Genomic DNA, 17573 nt, shown 5'->3' with positions numbered 1-17573 from the left:
GGCATTGAACTCCATATTAAGCATTCCATGGTTTACGCTTACAAATCTCACTGTGAAATCTCTGCCAATCCCTCAATTCCTCTCCCATGTCTCTCATTATTGCAAAAGAAACGTGTGAGAGCCACTCTGGATAGGTCGTGTTTGAAATTGTCTGGGCAATACTCGCTGCATGGCCGCCGCGATCCTCTCGTACAACTGTGCAAACGCAAAATTTCCCTAGCCAACATCGATGGCATACCAATCCACAAATACGCCCCAGTTTTCCGATAAGCCGGCACAATGCTAGCCTTTTGCGGCAATCTAAGTCAGCAAGTTCCGGAGTTCCATGTAGCCTTGGAGGCGGTGATTTTTTTTTTTTTGGACAACAAGCGAAAATCAATGCGCGCGCGGATGTCATCCATAAGATTAAGTTGGTGTGGCCTTACATGACATATATAGTTGCGTAATGCGTATGCATGGTATCATATGACTACTATTCTGCATTTGTACTCAGTTGTTATACTGTTGATCTGCGGCATTACAGAGCTTCTGCAGATATCAGACGACTCAAGTTTTTGCAGTCTAAAGTGTGGGGAGGGGAGCTCCTGTCTCCTGAGTGAAAAGTACCCAGGCGTAGTGATCTCTGAGTGTATGTGTGAGGACAACTACTGCCAGAATGGGAACGGTGTCTGCCAGCAGGTAAACACACACACAGTTCCTAATTCAAAATGTATACCCAAAATGATATTGTTGCAATTGGAGGTTCACAGTAATTTGAATGTGAAGCAAATGCTTTTCCTCAGTGCATACGACCAGCATCCTGTCCTCTTAGTGACTGCTGCTATTGTTGTGTGAAGAATATCATAAATGCAATTTCAGCGTATATAAAAAGAGAGATGCCGGTATGTTCCTATAGTCACCGTTGCCGATATTTTCCCGCAGATCCCCAAGTCGTCCTTAATTATTCTTAATCATTCACCATACACTCACTAATGAAATCGTATCTAGCTGTTGGTGTCATTTCAAATGTATCAGCCCATCTTTTGATGTCGAGAAAAGCTTACCGTTCGCCTGACAATATTAACAATGGACAAGTAATGAAGTAAATAACAGTGAAACATTGACATATTACATCTCCTTTCCAGAATGTCCCATCCTCCGCAGCCAACGCAGTATGCACAGGCTACATAGTAGCTGTTGTCCTTCTGGTCATTTCTGTTGTAGCCGCCTTTGCTGTCATGGGCTTCGTCGTTATCAAGCTTAAAAGGTAGTTTGTCTTTTGTTATCCATAAAAATTTCTCCTTAGAACAGGTTAAATATACAATATATAAATTATCAAGCATGCAGATACCATAACAATAGGATAATGCTGGTGTATCACTGCAGTGACTGAACAATAATGCTCTATAAGCAAAGCAGATGAGTTATCTGAACTGATAGAATTTGTCTTTACTCACACTCACAGAATGTCGGGAAAGGCAGTTCTTACAGAAGTCGCTAGTGGTGCAGAATATGCAACGATTGGCGGAGGGAGTTCTCCTGTCCCTCCTCCGCGGAGGAAGACAATTGCAAAACGTACCGCTGCAAGAGACTCCTACACCCCAGCGACATCCGCCGGAACTGCAGGTCAACAGGCTGAATCGGCATCTACTGGGATAACAAAGACCACTAGTCGCTACATACAGAACAAAGAGGAGGAATCTCCCTACCAAGCGCTCAACCCTGACACTATGGAAGCCAAGACCTACACAAGTTTGGGCGAAGGGAATCAGAAAGAAAACAACGAAAGCACATATACAAGTCTTGGTCATGAGCCAGCAAAAGACACTTCTTTATACCAGAACATGGCCTTTGTGGGAGACCAGGGTTCCTTCGCGGCTGAGGCGTCTAAGAAAGAAGTGCCCGGAAAAGGTGCTCCTAAGTCGGGTACTCCAGAGGTACTTGAGATGGAGGAATATGACGACAATGTCTACCTGGACGTACATTTGTAAATTTGTTAAGGCCAGGTCGAGTAGTGCAAGGTTTGACAGGAGGGACCAAATTTATTTTTACTACCCACGATAGCACAGATCCATGTGTTCCTATAGCTATTGAATGTAGTAAGTTAAAGGTATTTTGTTCATGGTTATGCCAAGACAACTAAGAGAGATAATGGTTTATGTAAAGAAATAATAACTTTTCAGCAAGAGGCTTGGTTGCGGTCATATGTTCAGAAGGTGATTAACAGATAGGTGGTATAAAGAAAAAATCAATATTCAAATATTGAACGGTGATAGTTTCTGTGTGTTTGGCAGCCATGCGCGATACTTTTTATTGCTTAATATATGGGCACTTCATTACAACACAAATATGTCTGTATCATTTTAGTTCTATTTCTACATACATTGTAATCGGAACTAAACATAGCTCATTATAACAATGTAAATAGATAGGAAAATGAACCGTATATGCAGCACCTCACGTAGGAAAAGTTTTTTGCTGATTCGTTGCGTAATTCGTCTCACCCAAGTGCCTCCTTTTACATCAAAATATATCAAAATCTCAGGCAATTTGGTTCATTCACAGAGCCTATCATCCTCCCTGTTCTTTCCATGGCCCAAGACGAAAATTAGTCATTTCTGCAAAATTCTACGAGCAGATGAATGTTGATGACGTAAGGGAAGGATAACAGTTGAACATAAAACATTTAACCAAAACATCTAAGGTATAATCATCATTGACATATATTGGCATATTTGCTTCAGTTGGCTTTGAAAGCACTGGAAATTGGGTTCGATGTCTTGTACAAAACAGGTGTAAATAACGTATTTAGCAATGTCAGTACTCAGGATACAAAGTAGAAGATCATGGTCTCTATATGTTGTTTCGGGTAAACCATATTTACTAATTTCTCACTTAGGGTCAGACTTTGTTGTGTCTTGTTTCTCCAGGTATTATTCAAGGCAATACCATTCACGTAGTAATACGTTTAATCGATGACCACTAAATTATGATGATGGATATAAGGAGTGAATTGTTATCGGCAATTGTATCTGATAGACCAGTATATATCCATCACTGGCACTTACCCTCTGATCGACCTATGTGCGCCATTGCAAATTTAATGTTCACAAGATCGAAGTTAAGGAAAGAAGTATGAATCGATATTACTTTTGTGCCCATAGCGCCAAATGCATATTATATACCTCATCATAGCCCTTATTCCACTGGACGGCGATTGCACTGCGACCTTGCTGTGATCTAGACTGGATTTGTGCAACCCCTGATTTCACAATTGGAATATCATGCAAAATGTAAAAATCAGATCGAAAAGACAACAGAACACCCAAAGCGTATAAAGGTTCGTTTTATGAAATTAACTGAGCGATCTGCCAAATCTAAATCGCTACACGGTTGCAGCGAGGTCGCCGCCCAAGTATATTTAGTAAGGCGGTATAACCATTTATGTTCATTTGGGTACCTCACCTGTCATATGCAATCATATGGGAATCCTTTTCCTTCGGTGATAGTTTAACTATGTTTAACTGTACACATTGTTTATTGTTCATACAATTGCATATACTCATCCCAGATGGAAAATAAAGTCATACTGTATAACAACATATCGATCATTTTAATTGAGATTAAGAAAATCAAATTTTAATTCACAATCAAGATAAAAGCATAAGTGGAAGGGACGTTTGTTTGCTTATAAACGAATTTCTGATACCATTTTGAGTTAGTAAAAATTACATGCATATTAAGCATCAGGCCAAGAATAAATATGCAAACTTTTATCGATTTGTGTTGACGTCAAGCGTAGAACATAACGTGATTTGCATGCCAAGAAGCTTTATCAAGCGGAAATGACTCGGTAATCAGTCTGACAATCAATTTTATGCTTACACGAAGGTATTTCTGTAAAGGCAGCTCAACAAAGACCCTATTAACTCGATCAATCTTTGATGTTCCCTCCGAGACTACAATTCTACCCTTGGGAATCCTGAGTGATGTTGCTCTTTAATGAACATGGAGAGGAACTGAGATACCCACCAAACATACAAAGTATTTGTGGCGAGCAACCCGTTGGGAGGAATTTGTTTTCAGCTACGTCTACGATCAAGATGGTGTATTTTGCACAGGAGAAACAAACATTCTGAAGTCAGGACCTGAGACTTTTCATCAGAGAATCCAGTAGAAATTCTACAAGCTTCTCGTAGTTTTGGCGGTTGCTATGAAGGATATACATGTAAGAAGGACTGTAGTGCTGGTGATCATCATTACAATACAAGGTGAGTGTTGGAAATTCAATGTTGAATTGAACAACCAACTATTTTTTGGATGTATACTTCAGATCAGAATTATATAAGATGTTTGAGGAGCACACAATCCAACGCTTTGTTGCTTGTCTTTCTTTAAAAACGTAGGAATCTCCCTCATGTATTTGCTGGTTACTACAGCACAGAAAGGCAGCTTGTTTCTGTATAAGATGCCCTTAAACAAATTCTGTGTTTTGATGTTGATGTTGCTACCTTTGTCAACCCAAAAATGTAGTGATGAGTGAATCCAGGGAAACGCTGGCCCACAAATATAAACTTGTGGAAATTGTTTGTAACCATGTTATTTGAGGTCAGCATATTTTGGGTCAGCAAAATCACATTCTGTGTGTTTTTGTTATTCTTTTATTAATTCCTCTGCATGCTTTTCAAATGCGACCCTACGATTACCTTGGACCACGAAAACGCTGATGAATTTTGTAGATAATCTAGTTTGGAAAGATGAAAACGTTTGAGGCAAATTTTATGAAAAAAAAATAACACAATTTTTCCATGGACTCCACCGTATGTTGTCGACAAGATTCTCACCATTTGGCGCATGTAAATTACCCATTTCACTACAAAATGAAGCATATACTTAGATATGTTGTAACAATCTTATTAATGCAGATAAACAAACGATACCTACAAGGCTTGGATTCAGATTAAGGCCGTTACGGACATCATTTATAAAAAAATAGAAAATGCTTTTAACGTCAATCAATCTCTACAACTAGACAATGTTCAGATATTATTTCGAGACGTTTCAATTGACATCAATTACTACTGACACTGAAGAAGAGTGATGGCTGTCACTCAAAACGCCCGGAAATGATATCCTAATCTTGTCCTCTATATTTATACATTGCTTACCTTGATGTCTAACCTTCCTAAACGTAACATAAAATATATGTAATGGTAAGCATGGTTAAAGGCAGAAGCAACCAAACACAAATTTGTCCAACCAAACCCACTTTTCGTCCTTTACAAATATCATATCTATTTGAGGTTTCCCTCAATGGTTCCTAAGACGTTGCAGCCTGGTTGATTCCTATCACGATGTCTTACATATGTAAGCAGGCTTAGGGAGAAAGAAGTTGGCATCAGTGCATTAAGATATCAAGTACAGTGACTCATTTTTATTCTTCTCCCAAAAATCAAAGTCTACGGCTTCCGTGACTCAATGTTACTCATACAATGCCTTTCAAAGACAGGTTTCCGTGATGTCATTTAAATCTCTCTAATCCTATGATCTCCCTGTCTCCCTATATTAGTACTGCCATGTTTAATAACTGGACAGTCAGTTGCAGGACCTACGGAGACAACACCAAGCGTACAAGGAGGTATTTCATATGTAGTGGAAACAAATCGGGTGAAATCACAATGATTTTTTCGTCTAGATTTTTTCACTGTGTGCGGCACTGCCTTCTTTTCTTCACTATATATTAAAGGCACGGATATTGGCTAAGCTCATTTAGAGAACTTTGATTAATTCATTTATCTAGACCCTGTAGTCTTTCGCAGTCCACTTAGCCATTCTACAGCTTCGTATCTTAATAGACAGACGCACTTTTAAGGATTACTACTTTTTAGAATATCTTGTTCTTCACGTCTATATCCTTGTTTATAGTAAGTGACAAGACCATCAATATAATAATGACAAGTACTGTGACCGTTACATACTAGAGCTATCTTAACGATTTCATCCTCAGGTGTTGGTTCAGACAAGACTACGACAGGAATGTACAACATCACAAGTCGCGTGACAAACTCACGCGAGACAAATACGACACTACTGCAAACGAGACTTTTAGACTCTATGACCTTGCAGAGAGAAAATGGAAGTTTAACACTCGGATCTATTCTATTTCCTCTCGCAAATACCACAATTGAGCCAAATCTCAGTTTCACAGCAAAAACACAAGCTATCAGTGACTCCATTGAAGATGTAAGTTTTTCAGACCATCGGACAGTTACTTCAACATACGGACGTATCAGTAATAGTTCAGTCACTAGGACTCATGATGTATCTCAAAGTATGTATAATTTGCATGATGCCAATCAGACAACAGTGACCACAACTGGAGTGTCCGACGCAAGTCGCGTGACCAACTCTCGCGAGACTAAACGGACGCTACTGCAAACAGAACTGCCAGACGTTACGACATTACGAAGTGAAAATGCCAGTTCGACATTCGAATCTCTCGACTTTCTTTTCACCAATACCTCAACAGAGCAAACTCTGAGTTCCACAGCAAAACCTCAATATACTGACGATCCCATGGAACATGTGAGCGTGTACCAAATGACAGACAGATCCACAGAAGGATTTATAAAAAATATTTCAGTCACAGACTTCGGTGAAGAACCCCACAGTATTATCAATTTGCATGAAACCAACCATACAGCAGTAGCAACACCTGGAGTACAGGACGTCACAAGACACAGCGACACACATACGACAGAACTGCTAACAAAACTTGAAGACGTTATGACATTACCAATAGAAAATACAACACTTGAATCTCTAGATCTTTTATTTTCTTTCCTAAATACCTCAACTGAATCTATGAATTCCACAGCAAATCCAAAACATACTAGTAGGCCCAATGAAAATGCAAGTGCTTCGGCGGACCAAATGGCAGTTACTTCGACATACGAGCGTATATTTAACAATTCTGTCACAGAAGCTGGTGCAGATTTGGATAACCTGTATGATATCAACTATACGACGGTGGAAACAGTGACAACGTTGCCTTCTGTTATGTATACAAGTCAGACAGACGGAATAGTAACTTCGACGTTAGGGCGTATCGTTAACAGTACCGTCATAGGAACTGGTGAAAATAATCTGTATGATATCAACTATACGACAGTGGAAACGGTGACGACGTTACCTTCCGTTACGTATAGAAGTCAGACAGACGGAATAGTAACTACATTGCCATCCACAGGGGCCCCGGATGCTGGAGGGGATCAACCAGCCGCGGGCGATGACGTCACCACTGTACGTTCTGAAGTATCATCTGTATCAATGTATCATACTGACTTAATTTCACATAATCAAAGTAACATAGTAAATAATATTACGTCGCATACAACTCAAAATGCTGCTACCACAGACGAACATTCAGGTGGTATTTATCAGACCACATCAACAATGAGAACACTGGACGAAAGCGTATCGAGAACAGTACATGAAAACACCACACTGCCTACAGGAAATGCTGAAGATCCGACTCCTTCTACGATGAGATACAGCATTGGTACTCATCCCTCTACCCAAGCACATACCCTAACCCATCCCACCCCAAACACTACATTGTCAAACACACAGTCATCCCCATCTTCTACCGATCCCATGTTTAACATAGTAGCCTCTCCTAGCATCATATATATTGGTGATTGGGATAGACTTTCCAACCACACTGCTCCAGCGACTACCCCTGACACCAGCCTAACCACAGCATCACCCTCGGTGGCAGCATCACATTCACAGCTCAGTGGACAAACCGCACGACATTCTACTCTCACCACTTTGATTAAGGGTGTAACAAGTCACAAATCAGTTACACATCGAGATGGTTCATCGTTACCCACACTGTTTACCCTCTCTAACACAAGTCCCCGAACTATGTTAGAACCATTGCAGAGGACGACATCAAGGGAAGAGCACACGGATAGCACGATACATAGTATCAATAGTACAGGAACACGGACCACTATAGAACCTTTGCAGAGAACATCATCAGGGGATAGTACGACACAAAGTATCTCTAGTACTGGTAGAGGTACTCTGACCACTATAGACGTCTTACAGAAGACATCGCCTTGGGAGGAACATACGGGAATCGCAACCAAGTCTACGAGCTTGAGTGCTTCTACAAAGGAGGGGATACATAGCACTACAACCTCTGGTGAAGCACCGGTGACACCATCCCCATTTACCAGCACAAAAGCAATGTCTTTGGCACCTTTAACGAAAACAACCACACATCAACAGCCCACTTCAGCTATTTCAACTATAAAGGAAACAACAAACCACGTATCAACTGCACATGAAACCCATTCCACCCTATCCCCATCACTAACCCTTTCCCCAAGCACAACCTTACCCCATTCCACACCCATACAGAGCACTGTAGCTGCCCCAACCACGCCTCAAGCTACCACTTTAGCTCCTTCTACGATGGCCACAACAACTGCAGTACCAACAACAACAACAAAGGTGACAACAGCAAAGGCGACAACAGCAAAGGTGACAACAGCAAAACCGGCGACTGTGAAGGTGACAACGGCGAGACCAAAAGTCACTTCTAACACCACAGTGGCTACGGTGACAACTACACCTGCACCACGTAAGTTTATGCTATGCCTTCTACTACTTCTACTACTACTTCTTCTACTTCTACTACTACTACTTACTCTGTCTACTACTACTAACTACTACTACTGTCAGTCAGTCTAGGAAGGCTTTGACATTTCACTGCGCGAAGAAGGAAATCGGTAATTTCAGAACACAGTCAATCATTTTAATTGGGCTTTGAAATTACTATGACCAATAAGTTGATGATATCCGTATGACTAATTTAGATGATTACACTACCAAAAATGCAATTTCTTGTATTCTAGTTTTTTCTTACATACAGAAAAATATTACTTCATGCAAGCAAATTTTTCTGTATTCAAGAAAAAGGTTTTGTCCACGAATTAAGCAATTTTTTACTTACTGAGCTTTTTCTTGTAGTAAGAAAATCTTTCTTATAAAAATGACCTTGGTTACTGCCGGAAAGTAATTCTTGCAGTAAGATTTTTTTTCTATGTATATTCTTGATTCAGACACATGGATCTGAGGTTCTTATACTAAGAATTAATTTCTCACTTAAAGGCTGGTATTCTTGACCAAAACTTTACTGCCTAGAAATGGTTTCTTACTGCTAGCATTTATGTTCTTACAAAAAGAATGCATTTCTCTTCTTAAGACCAAAATTCTTGATAGCAAGAACTACTTTCTTATTTCTAAGATTTAGGTTCTTATACCAACACGTCTTTTCTTACTTCAAGACCAAAATTCTTACAGCCAAGAAATCCTTTCTTCTTTTCAAGTTTTTTGTTCTTATAACAAGAATGCATTTCTCTACTTAAGACCTGCAATCTTAATACCTAGAACTGCTTTCTTATTTTCAAGATTTAGGTTCTTACACTAAGAATATTTTCCTCACTTCAAGACCAAACATGCTTATCGCTGAGAAATGTTTTCTTACATCAAGATTTATCTTCTTACATCAAGAATCCTTTTCTCGCTTCAGGGGCAAAAATTGTTATCGCCTAGAAATACTTTCTTACCTCTAGAGCTGATCTTCTTATACAAAGAATATTTTTCTCACCTCAAGAACATAATTCTTGCTGCCTAGAAAATACTTTCTTACTTCTAAGATTGATCTTCTTACAATAAGCATACTTTTCTTGCATCAAGAGCAAAGATTGTTTATTGCCAAGAAATGTTTTCTTACTTCTAAGATTAATCTTCTTACATCAAGAGCACAATTCTTGCTACCAAGAAATGTTTGCTTACTTCTAAGATTAATATTCTTACACCAAGAATATTTTTTCTTATATCAAGAGCACAATTCTTGCTACCAAGAAATGTTTGCTTACTTCTAAGATTAATATTCTTACACCAATAATACTTTTCTTACATCAAGAGCAGAATTCTTGCTACCAAGAAATGTATTCTTACTTCAAAGATTAATATTCTTACACCAAGAATATTTTTCTTACATCAAGAGCACAATTCTTGCTGCCAAGAAATGTTTGCTTACTTCTAAGATTAATCTTCTTACAACAAGAATACTTTTCTTATATCAAGAGCACAATTCTTGGTGCCAAGAATTTTGTTCTTACTTCTAAGATTAATATTCTTGCACCAAGAATACTTTTCTTACATCCAGAGCACAATTCTTGCTGTCAATAAATGTTTGCTTACTTTTAAGATTAATCTTCTTACAACAAGAATACTTTTCTTATATCAAGAGCACAATTCTTGCTGCCAAGAATTTTTTTCTTACTTCTAAGATTAATATTCTTACACCAAGAATACTTTTCTTCCACCAAGAGCACAATTCTTGCTGTCAAGAAATGTTTGCTTACTTCTAAGATTAATCTTCTTACAACAAGAATGATTTTCTTACTTCAAGAACACAATTCTTGCTACCTAGAAATGTTTTCTTACTCTTAAGACTGATGTTCTTACAATAAGAATCTCACTCCAAGAGTTACAGTTAAAATGACATGTTGATGGCTTAATATTTCTGTAAATTGTGGAGTCTGGTATAAAAAAATGACATTGGCAAAGCTTTACAGTGTATTATTTCAAAAGTAATAGGTATAATAATAATATACATTATATACAATATTGTTGTACAAATACCAAAACTAATTTTGATACAAAGCCTACTGAAACTGAAAGGACATAAAGATTACAAACTGCTATGTAATTAACATGCTATATGATTTATTACATATGATATATTTCATAATATATAATTCTTTATCGTCTTGGAAGGTGGTGTAGAGCAGCCTCATCTGACTTGGCAGTGTTAACAGATGATCATCTTCGACTATGGAAACCAAACCCTTCAAGCCCATTTCTGTTGACATTGGCATTCCCATTGGCACCTTCCAACATCTGGGGGAAAAATGAAGACTATGTTATTCATTTTTACTTTCTGAGTTGAGCTAACTAAATTCCAGCTTCTAGATGTGAAAGTTCCAATTGAATTGATTTCTTCACAAAACACATATGTTTTATCATTCTTTAACGTATCCATATGTTTTCCAGAAACAATACGTTTAAAATAGTCCACCCCTCAGAGGTGGAATGTAATCTTCCAATGTGTGCGGATCGCTTTTTGATTAAAATCTATTAATTCATCGGCCAAAAAGATGTTTTGAGTTGGACCCAAAGAGGCTATACTTATCATTATCTCTAATGCTTGATGCTTTTGACGATTAAACCATCCAGGGGCCCTTTGAGTTTTTTTTTTCATATGATAAATAAAGTTGAGCTGATTTTCATACAGTCGGGTGGGGAGGGGGGCACTTACCTTTTCCATACTGCTATCCAGTGTTTCCGTGCAAAATTTGGCATCTGCTGCAGGCTCAGACCATGATCCCCATCTTGTATTATGTTCTCTTGTACCTGGGTTTTGACTTTGAAACCGACTTGAGTCTTCAATTAATACAAAATAGAACTAGAAGTGAACAGCACTTGAAGGCATGTACTTCTCAGAGCTTTGGCCCTGCTGTCAACTGCCTGTGGCATTTGAAAACACCAATCAGGAGTTAGGAAAAGATCACATGGCAAGTGTTGCCATTGGTCAAAATTTTATGCAGATATTTGCTAGAACAATCAAGATTTTTAAAGAAAATTTAACTTGGCTTCTATTTCTTGTATTTCTTAAAGTATTATTATCAAGAAAAACAAGAAATGCATTCCTCAAAGTTTCTTGATACGAAAATCAAGAACATTCAAGAATATCATTCTAGTTATGACTCGAACTTTGTCTTCTAGTTTAAATATCTTGAAAATTCTGTTTTTTCTAAGCAGGATACCCCAAGAAAGGCAAGAAGAAAATTCTTCTATTTTCTTAAACTTCCCAAGAAAAGCAAGAATTTTTTTCTCAAAGGTTCTTGATACGAAAATCAAGAACATTCAAGAATATTATTCTAGTTATGACTCAAACTTTGTCTTCTAGCTTAAATATCTTGAAAATTCTTGTTTTTCTAAGCAGGATACCTCAAGAAAGGCAAGAAGAGAATTCTTCTATTTTCTTAAACATCCCAAGAAAATCAAGAATTTCTTTCTCAAGGTTTCTTGATACGAAAATAAAGAACACTCAAGAATAAAATTCTAGTTGTTGCTTGTTTTCATAATCTTGAATTCTTGTTTTTTCTTACTACCAGAAAAAGAAGATAGGGGAGAAAAAAATTCTTGTATTTTCTTATACATGGCAAGAAATAGATTCTCCATACAAGAAAAACAAGAACTTTTAACTTCAATTTCTAGAAAATTCTTATGAGAGAAAATCCTTTCTAGAAATTATTTCTTTATCTAAGAAAAATAAGAAAATGTTTCTTGTTGTGAGAATTTACAAGACAAGATTCTTGGAATGGTCCCTTGTGCTTTTCTTATTTATTCTTATCATTTTCATGGAAGTTCTTCATTCAAGAAAATTTGTCCACGAATTAAGTAAAAACAAGAAAACTAGAAAAAACAAGAAAAATCATTTTTGGTAGTGTATATCATGAAACAATTGTAGCTACTACACATGTGTTGCAATCTCTCTCAATAGATAGATAGATAGATAAAACTCACAAATATGTTTATCCTTCATGTTATTCTCAGCCTATCTCGTGCAAGCTCCACCGCGGACTGCCTACCTAGGTAACGTTTCAAAACTTATGAGCACTACTGTTCTGTGAAACTACTTTACGCCAAAACCTAGGCAACCACCATTCAAGCAGTTAGCTATCCTGCTATGTAATTAGTAGATTTATCAGTTGTTTACGTTTAACAAAAATTACATCCATTTCTGTGCAACATTTTATGTTCCTTGGAAATACTGAAATGACATTGTCATGTAAGCTTGACTGTATACTTTTGATACGCTTCTTCCAAAATAGAAATTTTAAAGTATACATTTACATGCATGGTATGTATGAAAATTGCCAAAATGCTATAAAAGTAATTCTGGACAAAAATTAATGTCTCAATATCTATATTTGTTTAGAACACATTCAACACATGGGCCAAATTTGATGCTTGTATGCAAACTTGCACAATTTTTTCAGCCATACAGCTGGACTAAAATAGATGATGTTTATTTACTCTTGTTGTGTCTAGTTCCAGACCAAATACCAGCAGACATTATGGTGTCGATATCATCGATAATCGTGTTTGATAAACCCTGGCACCGAGATCTCACCAGAGCCTGGTCCAGGGAATACAAAACATTCACAGGGGCCTTCAGCACTACGGTGAGATACAATCTCAATATCATTGATTTCTACCATAATTGTATGTGGCTAATGCTACGGTCACATTTGCGTCGGTGCCAGTAGTGTAGGGGGTGTATAGCCCTGGCCGGGCCCCGAAACCAAAGGTTTGTCCCGGTGGGCTGCCGGATACAGGGGGTACCGCTCGATATACTCACGCAGACGCTGTCTACTTGTTACCGGGTCCCTAGTTGATTTTAACTACCAGTTTAAAAGAATCCTGGGGCCCGGACGTGCTCCAAAAATGGCCCGGTAGCCACAGGGCGTCCCACAGGGCCACATAGGGGTCATGTTCGAAAGTTAAAGCCCGTAAACTACCCGGCGGGGCCCCTTTTTGTCACTGTTAAGCAAGAGCTATTTCCAGAGATCGTGGATTGATGAGTTAATAATGATCACAATAATGGTGGGCTTTATTCGGTACTCAAAGCTGTGAAGATTACATGTAGCAGTTCCCTAAAATTTGACATGCCCGGTTGTGAAATTCATTGCTTCTGGTGATGACAACTATGTGCACGGCAATGGAAGGAGTTACACTCACCCTCCCGTAACCCAAACACATCATGTGCCCACATTCCAGTATCAAGACAATTTCTGACATATGTCTTCTCCTTTCACAGATGCTCACCTACTTCGAGAGAGTCAGAAACAGTGGGTTCGACAGTCTTGTTGTCGATCAGTTGAAGTGAGTTTGGCAAGATCATTTTATCTAGTTAGTGTACACCTAGTTGAAACATACTGAACTTGTGTTTGATCACGTACATTGTATCTATCACATGCCAGCTGTAATCATTCATAGATAAATTTGCATAAACATGGTTGACCGTCAAGCCCCCCTCTCACTGGACCTGCGGCACGCTGGCAGCCGAACGACTTGACAAGGCACTCAATGAATTTCATGTATAGCATGTGTTCCTACTAAAAGTATTTTCTACCATCCATACAACAGTTCCATGACGGTAGACACCTCTGCTCAGGGCAGTAGGAGGAAGAGGCAGGTAGAGGAGTACACGGCTGTAGCCTACACTGCCCAGTACGCCTACAACCGACTCATGGCGTCAGGCGGTGTTGACAAGGTTCTAGCAATGATGTTGTTGTTTTTTTATTGTCACAAAACGGTATGGGGTGACAGGGTTCTCTAGGTGCCTTGAATTCTTATCTGCCGCTTACATGTCATGTATTTACACATTGATACTTTTTGCATTTAGTGGATATAGAGGATGAAGCGATGTGTACACAAGTAGATTGGCCATCAGCTATATTCCAAATATAGTCCACAAAGCTTCAATTTCAAGCATAACTATTATAACCATTTGGCTTACCCCTGAGGCGTCATCAAAATTTATTTTCGGGGCAGTTACAAACAATAACATTGTGAGCATTGTCACATTGGTACTAAAATTACTTAACTGTACAGAAATTGACATTGTTTGTACCATACTGGGCTTAAATTCACATTGTGTAAACATTACTGAAATAGATAAATCATTTGCATTATAGGTACTCCGGAGGACTGGCATTCCTGCAGCCATCAAGGATAAAAGCCTGAATGTGGATGGTTTCAACCCTCTAGGGAACACAGAACTCACATTCACAAGCCAATCAGGTAATGTTACATCTGAACAATAACGTACACCCTACTCTCAATGATTTGATCTCAACTCAAGATGTTTCTTGCTGAGTTAGGGACAAGAGATACTGTTCCAGTTATCTGAGCTTAGTTCAGTGTCAAGACGTCATTTTTGGCCTTGCACTGACAAATATGTTAATAACAAATGTAGAGATGTAATTTTACGACTAGCCATAGTTTACACTGCATGCTATGGATTCTTCACCGAAATAAATGCCGAAGAATTAATGTTTGTATGGGTGGAACGTTAGCTAACTTGATTGCTTACAAGATTTTTCCTTATCATCATCATCATTATTATCACCCCAACATGGCCCCATCAGGGGCAAAGTAGGGAGGACTTGAGGTCCCGGGCTAAGGCCCTGGGATAATGTAACCTATTGGCACAGAAAAAGGCACTGGCGAAAGACAGTGGATGCTACGTGTATCTGAAACGTCTGACCATTTGCACAAAATTAATCCCATTGTTTGAGTAGATTTTGTATTGTGTATCAATGCCGGGATAGTTCGTTAGTCGTTCAACAAAACTGTCTCTTGCATTACAGTCGTTAATAAGGAGGCGTTGGAACAGCTAGTGCAGTATGACAACCCCTGCCAGTACTATGAGTGCGACAGCGGATTCAGTTGTTACCAGGAAGGCGACACCACAAAGTTCTCCTGTATCTCACGCTGCATGGTCAACTACTGTCTCACGAAAGGATTCTGTACCCACCTGCTGGAAGGGCATCCAACTTGCAAGTAAGTTACAATTGAGTTTTGTTACGTTCAAGCATTCTCTTCGGATCTTTTTAATGGATATTCAACCTCTATAACGGGATAGGATGCAGAAATTACTTCCGGACGTTGTGGTGACATCCAACACTCTTCTTCAGAAGAGAGATGAAGAAAAGTAATAGATGTCATTTCTTCAGGAGAGGGATGAATTTCATTCGAAAAAACGGACGTAATCTCCATCAGAGACTGAATTCAATCTTTGGATATTGTTAAACTGAATGTCTAGCCTTCATCAAGGTATTCACATGATTATTTGCAAAACCATAGTTCTTGCATCAGGAATGTAAATCAAATAAATGAATGTAGATATCATCATGAAATTTCATCTGAGTTGGTAAATCTGACTCAACGAAATTGACTCACTGAAATTTTCGACCGAATATCTCAGTCTCCTCAACCGGAACGGAGGGCGCGTGGTACCGACTTCCAACGAACTTTGACCCAGTGCTGACGTCACACATGCGAAAAAGTGTCTTCGGGACTTGGGTCATATCGCTGAAAAAAAATCAAGAGATTCGGTCGAAAATAACGATGAGTCAATTTCTTGGATTGGAGAACAGTTTATTTTTTTCATCATTAAATAAATGCAGATATTGCTTGGAGAGTTTTGAACGCATGTGTTTGTATGGTCTTTAGATGCGACTCCAACTCTGGAGGCTGGTACACCGGAGAGAGGTGTGAATACTTCATCTCACACGTCGCAGCCATCTGCATTGCTGTAGGTGTGCAAGCCCTTCTCCTGGCCTGTATCATCTTCAAGCGCAGGAAAGACAGTCCCTACCTCCTGCCCGTTAGAATCGCACCCGCGGCCTCCTACACACGATCTGTCCATGCGTTAGGAAAACGTTGAAAATCTATCCAGTTGCTTGAAGAATTGTCATCTTGCATATCTTATAATTATTACCTGAATGTCTAACCTTCATCGAAGCTGAAACACTTGTCGTGGTACACGCCTTAACTGGACGAGAAACAATTTATCAACCAGAACATGAGAAATCAAAACAGGAAGTTCCGCTACAGTACCGTGAATATAATTTCTAAAGTTATTGAACATATCTAACTAAGGTTAAATGATTACTTGACAATATTCCTAATGTAACCATACATATTCTAGTATATGCTGTATATATTGAAACGACAAAACGTGAAATATTCGAAAAGAAAATCAGTTGATTTCCCCTATTCTCATTTTACATAACCAGTTGCAAAAGAGCTACATGAACTTTTCTAAAAGAAACATCATGAAGCAAAAGATATAATTTTACCCTCAGCTGTTACTAATAATGTATTAGCAATCGGAGTTTTATGTACATAACATGCCGAAAATATGTACGTCTATATATTATGTAGTCTATGTGATAGTATATAATTATATAGTTTTGAGAAGCAAACAGTCGTAGTATTCATTATTTTCCTCTCTCTGGTTGTCTGGTTGAGCATATTGTGCTAGATTATTTTTTCAGACTAATAAATATTGATAAGTGCGTGGTTACTAAGGAAGGACAACATCAAACATTCTGTGTTCCAGAAAGTATGCTTATCAATAAAGAGAGTTGTATATGCGTTGACACTTTTGCTATACTTGCGTGACCCATTCTATGATAAGAAAATCGACCGGCTTTTGTTGTACAATGTCTTGTGAATCAATGATTTATGTGAAAGCATTTCGTGAATACAGATGTAAATCAATAGCAACAGCAGGCCAGACGTTATTCCTAAGGCCCGAGACACTTCTGTCGATTTTGATCAAGTGGACCACAGGAAAGCGTCATCAATGATATACCTTGTAACCCTATGGGCCCTGTCACACTTGTGCGTAGCTATGCAAGTCCGCATGAGTT

General features: G+C 38.6%; 1 protein-coding gene and 1 long non-coding RNA gene across 3 annotated transcripts; one reads left to right on the top strand and one right to left on the bottom strand.

Annotated features, from left to right (window-relative positions):
• The first annotated feature begins 1971 nt into the window (after nucleotides 1–1971).
• On the top strand, nucleotides 1972–16714 carry LOC136420805 (uncharacterized). Of its 2 annotated transcripts, XM_066407911.1 has the most exons (11): nucleotides 1972–4250; nucleotides 5549–5617; nucleotides 7229–7281; nucleotides 8410–8632; nucleotides 12682–12720; nucleotides 13180–13313; nucleotides 13949–14013; nucleotides 14278–14404; nucleotides 14829–14934; nucleotides 15504–15696; nucleotides 16369–16713. In XM_066407911.1, exons 1-11 carry the CDS (start codon nucleotides 4193–4195, stop codon nucleotides 16580–16582), a joined length of 1281 nt encoding a protein of 426 aa, XP_066264008.1. In that variant the 5' UTR covers nucleotides 1972–4192; the 3' UTR covers nucleotides 16583–16713. The 2 variants fall into 2 exon arrangements, with proteins under 2 accessions (XP_066264008.1, XP_066264006.1); XM_066407909.1 differs by lacking the exons at nucleotides 1972–4250; nucleotides 5549–5617 and having other exon boundaries at nucleotides 5923–7281; nucleotides 16369–16714.
• On the bottom strand, nucleotides 9746–12583 carry LOC136420700 (uncharacterized). Its single transcript, XR_010753290.1, has 2 exons — nucleotides 11381–12583; nucleotides 9746–10962 (listed from the first exon to the last, which is right to left on the bottom strand). It is a non-coding gene; the product is annotated as an uncharacterized lncRNA (long non-coding RNA).
• Nucleotides 16715–17573: the final 859 nt, after the last annotated feature.

Source organism: Branchiostoma lanceolatum, chromosome 15 (genome assembly GCF_035083965.1).
Source record: "Branchiostoma lanceolatum isolate klBraLanc5 chromosome 15, klBraLanc5.hap2, whole genome shotgun sequence".
Classification (NCBI taxonomy): Eukaryota; Metazoa; Chordata; class Leptocardii; order Amphioxiformes; family Branchiostomatidae; genus Branchiostoma; species Branchiostoma lanceolatum.
The sequence above is the reverse complement of the archived record's forward strand: the minus strand, read 5'-3'. Positions and strand labels throughout refer to the sequence as shown.